The sequence below is a fragment of the Manacus candei genome, unplaced genomic scaffold (genome assembly GCF_025592945.1).
Source record: "Manacus candei isolate 608988 ecotype Guabito, Panama unplaced genomic scaffold, ASM2559294v1 h1tg000022l, whole genome shotgun sequence".
Classification (NCBI taxonomy): Eukaryota; Metazoa; Chordata; class Aves; order Passeriformes; family Pipridae; genus Manacus; species Manacus candei.
The window spans coordinates 5,753,349-5,764,463 of NW_026138070.1; the positions used below are offsets into that span (position 1 = coordinate 5,753,349).

Here is an 11,115-nt window from a genome sequence, read left to right on the forward strand (position 1 = left end):
AGGGACATGGTGGCACCTCCAGGGGTAGCCAGGAGGCTCTGGGGGCCTTGGGGACTGTGTTAAAAACTCCCCAAAAGATCCTTTTCCCACCTTTGGGTTCAAACAAGTGCTGGCACAGCTGGTGCCTCCCCTGCAATCCCGAATTTCCAACTGCCCACCTTGGAGTTCCCGTCCCAGCTGCAGCAGTTCCCAGGTCTCGCCGCTGCATCCGCAACGTCCAACCCCTATTTGCAGGAAAAAAAGAAATAAAGTAAAATTAGGGATATAAAGTCTCAGGTGGCACTTTCACAGCACAGCAGCTCAAAGATCTGGGAATAATGGGAAGGAACTCTCCAACTCCCTGACAGGAGGTTGTAGCCAGATGGGATCAGGCTCTTCTCCCAGGTGACAAGTGATGGGATGAGAGGAAATGGCCTCAGGGGAGGTTTAGATGGATATCAGGGAATTTTTTTTCATGGAAAAGGGTTGTCAAGCTTTGGAACGGGAATCACCATGCCTGGAAATGTTCAAGAACCTTGTGGATGTGGCCTGTGGGGATGTGGATTAGTGGTGACCACGGTGGTGCTGCGCTGACAGCTGGGCTTGATGGTCTTTAAAGGTCTTTTCCAACCTTAATGATTCCATGGAAGGCAAACAGTTTCTCCCTGGAGCTCAGCACCACCGAGGCACTGCCAGGGATGGTTGAGAACAGAACAGCAACAATCCTGCACGAGGGAAGTTTGGAAGCAGGGAAAATGTTGTAAGAAGCCACGTTAAGGATTCCAAACTGTGCAAGAACCCAAAGAGAGTGTTTGCAAATCCCATAAGTGTGAACAGAGCCAGGGAGGGAACCCAAGAGTCGGGCAAGGAACTTGTGATCCCACCTTTCAATCTCCACTTCTGCGGTTTTACTCCAGATAGGCCTCACCTGACTGTGCCAGGAATAATATCCAAAGGGCAAGAGGGCAAAAGCTGGGATTCCCCCACTTCTCTGTTGTAGATATAGGGAACAGAGATGGGGATTTTTGAAGCCAGTACAGTGGCTGACACCCCTCCCCATTCCTGCTTCATCCCAGCTAAAGGGCTGGAGCATGGAAGGAATCCTGCCCTGGGAGGGTGGGGAGGCCCTGGCACAGGTTGCCCAGAGAAGCTGTGGCTGCCCCTGGATCCCTGGAAGTGTCCAAGGCCAGGTTGGAGAATCTGGGATAGCGGAAGGTGTCCCTGGGTGGAACTGGATGATCTTTAAGGTCCTTCCCACCCAAACCATTCTGGGATTCTGTGCCAATCCAACATAAGCTCAGGCTGTTGGTTGATGTACACAGGCTCCAAGGCTGCCAGAGCTCCAGGAGGGTTTGGACAAGGCCCTCAGGGACAGGGGGGGATTGTTGGGGTGTCCTGGGCAGGGCTGATGATCCTCGTGGGTCCCTTCCAGCTCGGGATATTCCACGATTCCTGGAGCTGTTGGAACAAACCTGAACACACCAACGAACAAAAGAGCAGCTTTGGGAAGACTCACCCGGGGTTTAGGGTCGCTCCGGTCGGAGCTGCAGTGCCCGCATCCCACATTCCAGAGCCTCTCCGTGCCCGCATTCCCGACCCGGGATCGCTTCGCCATCTGCTGGCAAATCCATGGAAACGCCGACACACCTGGGAAAACGGCAAAAAATCCCCTCTCTGCTCCTCCAAAGGTTTCTCTCGGAGTGACCAGGTGGGAAATAAACCCGTTGAGGCAAAGCTTTTCCCGCCGATAAAAGTTCCCAATAAGCCCCTTTCCTTGCCCAGAAAACCTTTTCAATGACATGCTTTGAGTTCCTTCTCCACAGATTCCCTTTTGTACAATCTTTCCACTGAAAATACGATTTTCCTGCTTTCCTTTTGCAAAGGAAGGATCAGCTTGTTCACTGTTTGCCTCCCCGAGTTACAAAATAAGCCACTGATACCCAAAATTATTCAGAGACAGTCAAAAAACACCTTGAGAAGCACAAGGCTTAAGGGAATAATTGTAATTTGTAATTACAAATTTCGCCATAGTTGTTGTTTTCTCATCCATATTTACCCATTCCAGTTTCCTCCCAGTGATTCCTTTCCCAAAAAGAGTCCCACAGAAAGCCTCTGTTTTCTCATGAATGTTTATTATGAACAAACATTACAATGCAGTCATTCCCACTCCTCAGCACATGCTCGTAGCAAGGGAACACTTCCATGACCTTGAAATCTCGGGGGGGAGGAAGGTGATGACTACACAAAACTCCAGAATTTAAAAAAAAAATAAAATAAAATAAAATAAAAGAGATCTTTCAAGGCAACCACAAGATGTTGTGTAATTCCAGCTGCAAAAGCTCCTTCCCACCAATTCCTAACAGTTTGACAGAATAAATCCAGGGAATTGCAGTGTGAAAGTTGAGGGCCAGACATTTTTTCCAAGATCATATCATGAAGGAGAGTTTTTAATTTGATTCCAGCAAGTAATGAACTGCTCAGGGCATGGGAATATTTCTGCCTGGGCTCCTCCATCCAGTGATTTGGGTAATAAAAAGATCAGACACTGCATTGTTAGAAATTCTTAAAAAAACCCACAAATCAGTAAAACCTACACAAAGGGGGATAAATCTTGTGGTACCAAAGGCAAGGAGACATAAAAATGTTCCAAGGGGTTTAAGGATTGCTCCCAGCTTCCAACAACTGGCACCTGGAATGGCTGGCAAGTCTTCCTCCAAATCCAGGGTACTCAAGGGAAAAACTGTAATTGTGGAAGTTTTGGGTTTTTAAACACAACCAATCCTCAGGGGGGGGGAAAAAATGCAGCATGTCCAGGGTTTGACCAAAGGGGGTTTTGTTTCTGCAAACAAGAGACCCACCTTCAGATGCTCAGGTGCAGCTCAAGGCCAACTTCTTGCCATGGAATAAAAAGCCTTTTCTTCACCACCTCTGGCTGTTTTTCTCTGAGCTTGGAGAGGCCACAGAAGGTGCAAACACACCCCACCCGAGGTCTCCTTGCCTTTGTCTTGGGTTTTGTGGAGAAAGAACTCCCAGAAGAGAAGATAAACATGGATAACCAACAGAAGGTGCTGTCTGGCAATGGCAGGAAAAGGCATGGCAAGGACACAAAGAGGTTTGAGAGGTGCAACCTCCTTCTGTGCCTGGAGAAAAAAAACCATGAGCCATCCCAAAAATCCCAGCCCTGCAGGAAAGCCATGGCACTCTCCTCCTTCCCAGCACACCCCCAGACCCACATGACTTGCTTCTAGGATTAAGCACATAAGAGAGGTAAATGAAAAAATAGTTATAAATAAGATTTGGTAAAACCATAAAATAATAATAATAATAATAAAAAAACATAATCAAAGATTTTATAAATACACTTAAAATCCAGCCTTTTCCAAATCCCATCCTCACACCCCCTGACTCCTTCCCTTCCTCACATCAGGAAGAACTGCTTTAAGATTTCTTTAGCAAAGAGCTGTTCTGCTGATTTTGGTAATTCCTACCTATTGCAGAGAATTGGTCACATTTATTGGTGCTCTGAGCTGTTGGCTCATGGGTTGACAGGACATTTTTGCTTATAATTCAAGATACCAAGAAGCTGAGAGAGACAGAGAGTGAAAATCTGAAAGGGGAAATAAGACAGTTTCAAAACATTCTTAGACACATGAGGTAATTATTTATTTGGGCTCTTCAGAATAATTAAAATAAGACTATACAGTAAGTGCAGAGCTTTTATCCCTGCTACCACCTTGGACAGTTGTAGCATTGACAGTGTGTCAATTCTGAAAGGCACAGCAAGTTTGCCTCTGCTGAAACAAAGCTTTTGGGTAAAATGGTAAAATTCAAGCAGGAGGGAGAAAAATCAAGCAAACTCAATTTAAAAAAAAAACAACAGGTAATTTCAGACAGACTTTTGAACTTCAGTGTTTACCCACAGTGCTGGAAGCCTGTGAACAAACAGCAATATTTCATTTATCAGTCACCTGAAGGGGAACAGTGATGAACTCACAGCTAAAAGCTTCCACAATCCCAGGTGAATTTTGGGGTTGGCTTTTGGTGGTGGTGGTTTGTTTGTTTTATTTTAAATAGTGAACAGTGGAACTAATTTGAAGGGTTAATTCAGGCAGTGACACTTGAGATGGATTATCAGCTGGCTCTGAGGAAGCTGGTTTATCACTGAGGCTCCTTTGCCTTTTTCCCTTCCCAAGGGCTGGGGTTGCCTCAATCCCCACAGCCTGAGGAATGCAGAGATTTTGGAACACACACTCAACTCTCTCCATTGGTGGGTGCAGTTTTATTATCATTTCACCAGTGGCCCCTTGTGATCAGAAGGAACTATTACAACTTTCCAAAAGAACATCTCCCAGAATGAAAATCTGTAAGTGAACAAATCCCAAACAACCCTGGAGATGGGTATTCCCTCCAGAGGCTGATTCCAAGGCTTTTTTTTCTTGCTAAGGGCCAACAACTGCACTTCTTGTAGCCCAAATAAAACCTTCAATGACACTGTGACAATTTAGACAACACATTTAACACACTGTGGTGTTATGTTCCCACTCATCTAATCACTACTGACTAGATATGCAATGATGGTCATTCTAGTTGGAAAAAAAAAGAAACCAGCAGTTTTCTGTAGCATCAAATGTTCACATTAACCAAACCCTTCCCAAGTCCACGTGGAACCCCTACTTGGATCACTGAACACCTGAACAGACTCTTCCCTACCGAAAATAAAATGATATGCAGAGAATGGCAGAGTTTTAAAAATTGTACAGTGAAGTAAAAAGCCTTATTTGCTCGAGATTTTCAAATTTCCAACGACAGATGGAGGACTGCTATAAAAAAAACATCAAAGCACTAGAAATGTAGTGTCTCATCAATAATGCTTTGACTTGTGAGAAACTACCAGAAGAGCAGCAAGAGTTTCTGCCTAACTCCAACTCCAACTCCCCACGAGATTTCTCCCAGCTGCCCCAAAGAAAACAAAGAGTCCCACCACTCGCTCTGCGAAACTACCACTAGAATTTTGGTCTTGGGGGTTTTTTTATTTTGCTCTCCTCCTCCTCCTCCTCCTCCTCCTCACTCCTGGGCTATGCTCCTCAGGACATACTTGACTGTGTAGGCAAAGGCTGCGAAGCCCACGATGACAAACAAGTTCGCCAGGGCTCCGCCCAGCAGTCCGTGGTTGCGGTGGGGCTGCTGCAGCCCGGGGGGGTTGGCAGGGCCCAGGGCCACGTGCCCGTTGAGGAGGGGCAGCCCGTTCTGACCGTAGTGAGCGTCCCCGTCGGGCACCACGTCGGGCAGGGGCAGGGAGGGAGGTCTGTTGGTGAGCTCTTCTTGTGCTTTCTGTTTTTGTTTGATCTCCTGGAGAGGGAGAAAGAGAAAAAAAAAAAAAAAAAAAACAAAAAGAGAGAGAGCTGAGGGGTTGGAAGCGAAAGTTGGTAGAGTTTTGGGTGCTTTGAAAGGGTTGCGAGTGGAATTTGTGGAGCTTTGGGTGTTCTGAAAGGATTTTAAGTGAGAAGCTTTGGGTGTTCTGAAAGGATTGTAGGTGAGAAGCTTTGGGTGTTCTGAAAGGATTTCAAGTGAGAAGCTTTGGGTGTTCTGAAAGGATTTTAAGTCAAAGTCGTGAAGCTTTGGGTGTTCTGAAAGCCATGAAGCCTCAAGTGTTCTGAAAGGATTGCAAGTGAGAAGCTTTGGGTGCTCTGAAAGGATTGCAAGTGGAAGTCATGGAGCTTTGGGTGTTCTGAAAGGATTGCAAGTGAGAAGCTTTGGGTGTTCTGAAAGGATTGCAGGTGAGAAGCTCTGGATGCTCTGAAAGGATTGCAAGTGAAAGTCATGGAGCTCTGGGTGTTCTGAAAGGATTTCAAGTCAAAGTGATAAAGCTTTGGGTGTTCTGAAAGGATTTCAAGTGAAAGTTGTGAAGCTCTGGGTGTTCTGAAAGCCATGAAGCCTTGAGTGTTCTGAAAGGATTGCAAGTGAGAAGCTCTGAGTGTTCTGAAAAGATTGCAAGTGAGAAGCTTTGGGTGCTCTGAAAGGATTGCAAGTGAAAGTCATAAAGCTTTGGGTGTCCTGAAAGGATTTCAAGTCAAAGTTATGAAGTTTGGGGTGTCTTGAAAGGATTTCAAGTGAAAGTCATAAAGCTTTGGGTGTCCTGAAAGGATTGCAAGTGAAAGTCATGAAGCTTTGGGTGTTCCAAAATGATTTCCAGTCAAAGTCATGAAGCTTTGGGTGTCCTGAAATTCATGGAGCTTTGGGTGTTCTGAAAGGATTGCAAGTGAGAAGCTCTGAGTGTTCTGAAAGGATTGCAAGTCAAAGTGATGAAGTTTTGGGTGTCCTGAAAGGATTTCAAGTGAGAAGCTCTTGTCTATCTTTTCCCCACTCTCCTGTGTGCAATAATTAAGACCTTTTAAAAGGCTTCCAAGATTGACAGAGCCTGGGAAAAATCCTGAACAATTAGTTTTTTGCATAGAGAAGTTTGAACAACTCCAGAAAACCGAAATATTGTAGGGCTGAATTCCCTTACCTCCACCACTTCAGGGAAGAGCTCACAGAAGACTTTATCTTTTAAATTAAATGCTAAGCTTTGTGCAGCGAGTTGTCTCTTCTGTGGAGAAAAGAAAAAAACATCAGCAGCAGCTGCAGAGAAATTCATTTGCTCCAATCCAACACCTGATGTCCCCCAAGAAAGCTGCAAACCACCAGCCAACTTCCTATCATTTACAGCACCACACTTGTGAACATTATTCACTACAGACATAAATGATGTTCTCAATCCTTCAGCCTGTGGGGTTAGGGGGTTGTGTCAGTGTGACTGCTTGGTTGGCACATCCAGAGGAAGGAAAGAGGGACAAAATCCCAACCACACTGTTTATTTCTGAGATATCAGACATATCTGCTGGTTTGCCACTGCCAAAGCTGCCCCAAGGTCCTTCACCCCCTCTGAACTCACTGTGAACTCAGATGTCTCTATGCTGCCCAGTGTGGGGCCTTTTTCCACCATAAAACTAAGGAGGCCCGTCAGGATTGTGGAGACTGACCACGCTGGATTCCACGTGTCCGGGTGGAAATCGGTGATGGAGAGACACAACCTTCAAAAAACACAGCCAAGAGGGTTGGGTTGGCCATTAAAATCATCACACAATTAGGCACAGTGCTGAAAGGGTGTTAATTGCTTAAGTGGTAGAGAAAGGTCCTTACCTTGTGTTACACTTAAACCTTCCATTAGGTGTAATCATATAAATACTAGGAGGTTTAAAAGGGAATTCTCGGGGGAATATTAGTTTCCCATGATAATAGCCACCTGCATTACACAGAGAGAGGAATTACTTGTTTTGCATGAAGATTAAATCCTACACTGCTACTCACAATGGCTTGTCTCCTTCTCCCCCTCTCACTGAGATCAAATTTTTCATCTTGTGCCTCTAAAACTAGGGAGTAATAACCCAAACCTGCACCAGGTTTAGTCTGGAGGCAATTCTCTCACATTCTCTTTTACAAACAGTATTTGCTGCTGTCAAGTCTGGAATACATTGAAGGAAAACCAGCCAAACTGTATTTAATACAATCAAATGGGTTATTTTTCCCAGAAACTGAGTGCAAACACAACCCTCTGAAGAATCCCAAGCAAAAAAGCATTTCTGAGAGGCTCCACAAGACACTGTGACTACAACAAATTAACCAGGCTTTTACATTTCAAGCTTTCTCCAGAGAAATTCATAAAGGGAATTTTTACATCTCAGTTCACTGAGAACATTTCTGTGCTAAGAAAACGTGACTTTCTGAAATTATCTTTTGTCACATGCTCTCTAAAGTGAGCTATCTGCTCCAAAATCTTTAAGAGGAAGATCTCTGTCTTCATCTTCACCTCAATTTTATTTTATTAAACCCCTTGATAACAGAAACATTCCTGACAGCAGTATCACCATCTCTTTTCAACCAGCTTTCCCACTGACAGATCCTGGAGCTATTTTTAGCTGCATTTTGCCCATTCAAACCACCATTTAATCACTAAATGTTGCAAACACAACATGGCTTTTACCTTCATAGGGCGTCATTTCAGGTCCCCTCACAACATAGTGCCTGGGAAAAGAAGGGAATGGGAAAACACTGTGGATCCAGCACACAATCAGCCCCCAAAATCCCTAAAAAAATGAGGATCTTATCATCCAGCCCAAGCTTCCCGTGCTGAGGAGTGAGGGAGTCGGACTTGATGACCTGGAAAATCTTGTTCTCTCTCCAGTGATTCCAACTCTCATTCCCACTCTTACCATTCCAGGATATTGGATGGGAGGGGCTCTGCACAGATGTAAGGCACTGGATCTTTCTTAATTCTCAGGTAGTCTTGTTTAAGCCTCTGGGTTGCTGTGGTTGGTGCTCTCTTATTACTGTTGTTGCTCATCTAATTAAAAAAAATATATAAATACGGTATTAGCAGACACAGAGCTACCCTCACTCCAGGGACACTGCTCCAGGTTTTTGCAAAATCCACTTTATATTTAAAATGTAAATTGAATAACCTTCACTTTTTTAAGTGGCAAGATCTTAACTAACACAGTCCCCAGAGACATCTGTACTGGATGATCCTTCCAGCTTGGGATATTCTATCCTAAAGGTCTTTTTGAGTAACTGATTTCCCTGTTCAGCTTTGAGATCTGTTCTGTAACTTTACATGTTTTAAATTCATCTGCTGTTTCTACACATCCAGTTATCTAAAAAAACCCAACAACAAACCACAATAATCTCGTTGCTGACTTGGAGATGAAGGACTTGGAATTAAATCTGCTGCCTGCTAAGGACTGAATTTCCAGAAGGGAACTCCTGAGCCAGATTATTCTCTTCCAGAGAAATAAAACCCCATCCAAAGGGAGACAAGGCAGTGTGAGGGGAGGAAATTCCCTGCTGTTTACAAGACAAAGAGAGAATTAGCCCTTATAATGCACCTACAGAACACACTAATTAACAACTGCTGTTTGACTCACTTTCCCCTAAGAACTTTAGGGAATTACTTGGCTTTAAACATGGAATAAAAAAGGAAGATTTTACAAACACAGATAAGGCAATGCCCACAATACTACACGAAATACATGTTAAAATTCCTACAACCCTTTCTATTCCTTCTCTGCAAACAAGCAGCCGAGGAAAATTTATTAAAGAAACAACATTTAAACCACGAGCAACAGTTGTATTTGGTCAAATATTCCACCTCTACTCAGAATAAACCCTTTAACCTGCTTTTTGTCAGAACTGCTGCAAATCACTGCTTGAAACATCAGAGCATTTTTTTTGAAGCCATAACCTCCCGAAATCATAAAATTCAGAATCTTTCCCCAAAGAAGCCAGTTCTGACTTTAAAATATGAATTAAATAATACCTTTTTACTTCGACACGATTATTTGTTCTGATGTTTTTCAGTAATAAATCAAAGTAGTAGTAGTAGCAGTAATAATAATAATAATAATTCGAAATAAGCCCTCAGTATCTGATAATAATATTAATAATTTGAAATGAGCCCGCAGTACGTGATAACAATATTATTATTATTAATATATTATTATTATTAATAATAATAATTTGAAATAAGCTCTCGGTACGTGCTGCGAAAACACACCGAAACATTTTAACGCTTTAAGTGAGGTTACTGGCATTTTAACGCGCCTCAAAGCCTTACCTGGAAGAACACTTGTATCTTAAACACGGAAAATAAATGGCTACGACCGCAAAGGTAATTTCTCACCTGGGCAATACAATGGGACGAGGAGAAGTGAAGGAGGAAAGAAGACAAGGGGGGAAGGCAGGGACGGAGGGACACAGGGAAGGAGGAGAGAGGGAGGGAGGGATTGAGGGACGGAAGGACTGAGGGTGGGAGGGAGAAGGAGAGAGAGGGACTGAGGGACAGACAGAGGGAGGGGGGAAGAGGCAGCCAGCCGGTCCCCCCGGGGGCAGCCCCCGCTCACCTCTCCGTGCCCGCCAGGCCCCGGGCGGCCCCTCCTGCCGGCGGGCGGAGGGAGGGACGCGGGCAGCGGGCGGTCGGGCCGCGATGGCGGCGGCGCGGGCGGGGCGGGCAGGGCCGGCCGGGGTCCCCTCACGGCTCCGAGCCAAGATGGCGGCGCGGGCGGCACTTCCGGGAAGGAGCCGCGGCGCGTCCGGGGCGCGCGGCCACTTCCGCTTCCGGGGCCGCCATGGCGGGCGCGGGGCCGTGAGGGGGGCCCGGGGCCGGGCCGGCCCGAACCCCGCTGCGAACGCGGCGGCGTCGCACAAAGCCACACGATCACAGAATATGCTGAGTTAGAAGGGACCCACAAGGCTCACAAGTCCAAGCCCTGGCCCTGCACGGGGCCCCCCAACAGTCCCACCACCCAACAGTCCCACCACCCAGCAATCCCGCCCTGAGCCCTGAGGGCATTGCCCGGACGCCCCCTGAGCTCTGGCAGCCCAGGAGCCGCGACAAAGCCCATTATGATTAAATAAATACCGATAAAACATTCCCTGTTGGCTTAGACGTGGCTGTTCTGTTACAACTTTATAGAATCAGGGGATACCCCGAGTGGGGAGGGAAGGAACGCCCGAGGAGCATCGAGGGCCAGCTCGATGTTGTGCTTTGGAGGGATCACGGCGTTGTCTGGTCTTTTTTTTTTTCCCTGAGGAATTGGCCATATATGGGGTTTTTTTTGCTAGAAATATGAATATTTTCCTCGAATTCCCAGTGTGTGTAAAGTGACAGATGGAGAGGGACTGTTCACAAGAGCACGTAGTGCCAGGACAAGGCAGAATGGCCTCAAACTAACAGAGAACGGGGTTAAATGGAATATTGGGAAGAAATTCCTCCCTGAGAGGGTGGGGAGGCCCTGGCACAGGTTGCCCAGAAAAGTTGTGGCTGCTCCATCCCTGGAAGTGTCCAAGGCCAAGTTGGATGGAGCTTGGAGCAACCTGGGCTAGTGGAAGGTGTCCCTGCCCATGGCAGGGGGTGGAATGGGATGGTCTTTATGGTCTCTTCCAACCCAAACCATTCTGTGATTCTGTTTCCTCACTGAATTTACCCCAAATAAAGGCAGAATTTTTCTTACTGCTCCAGAAAAAATCAGGCATTTTCCATGTGAGTAATTCCTGCAGCGCCCACGGTGCTCGAGTGCTCCCCAGTACCCAACAGAGGGC

At 45.9% G+C, this 11,115-nt stretch overlaps 1 protein-coding gene and 1 long non-coding RNA gene across 3 annotated transcripts; one reads left to right on the forward strand and one right to left on the reverse strand.

Moving 5' to 3' along the window:
- Window positions 1–2,092: 2,092 nt before the first annotated feature.
- UBE2J2 (ubiquitin conjugating enzyme E2 J2) lies at window positions 2,093–10,064 on the reverse strand. 2 transcript variants are annotated; one of them, XM_051786432.1, is made up of 7 exons: window positions 9,918–10,064; window positions 8,232–8,362; window positions 8,003–8,043; window positions 7,162–7,264; window positions 6,914–7,052; window positions 6,488–6,568; window positions 2,093–5,328 (listed from the first exon to the last, which is right to left on the reverse strand). In XM_051786432.1, the coding sequence occupies exons 2-7, from the start codon at window positions 8,360–8,362 to the stop codon at window positions 5,044–5,046; spliced, it is 780 nt and encodes a 259-aa protein (XP_051642392.1). In that variant the 5' UTR covers window positions 9,918–10,064; the 3' UTR covers window positions 2,093–5,043. The 2 variants fall into 2 exon arrangements, with proteins under 2 accessions (XP_051642392.1, XP_051642393.1); XM_051786433.1 differs by lacking the exon at window positions 9,918–10,064 and adding an exon at window positions 9,632–9,832.
- On the forward strand, window positions 5,356–5,894 carry LOC127470673 (uncharacterized). The gene is made up of 3 exons (XR_007904368.1): window positions 5,356–5,478; window positions 5,513–5,647; window positions 5,757–5,894. It is a non-coding gene; the product is annotated as an uncharacterized LOC127470673 (long non-coding RNA).
- Window positions 10,065–11,115: the final 1,051 nt, after the last annotated feature.

Bases quoted from the DNA above. Each gene is read 5' to 3' on its own strand.
- UBE2J2 (XM_051786432.1), bottom strand. From the start codon at position 8,362: ATGAGCAACAACAGTAATAAGAGAGCACCAACCACAGCAACCCAGAGG. The intron at 8,044-8,231 runs GTAAGAGTGGGA...TTCTTTTCCCAG, and splicing joins CCATCCAATATCCTGGAATG to GCACTATGTTGTGAGGGGAC. The intron at 5,329-6,487 runs GTAAGGGAATTC...CTCCCTCTCCAG, and splicing joins TCTTCCCTGAAGTGGTGGAG to GAGATCAAACAAAAACAGAA.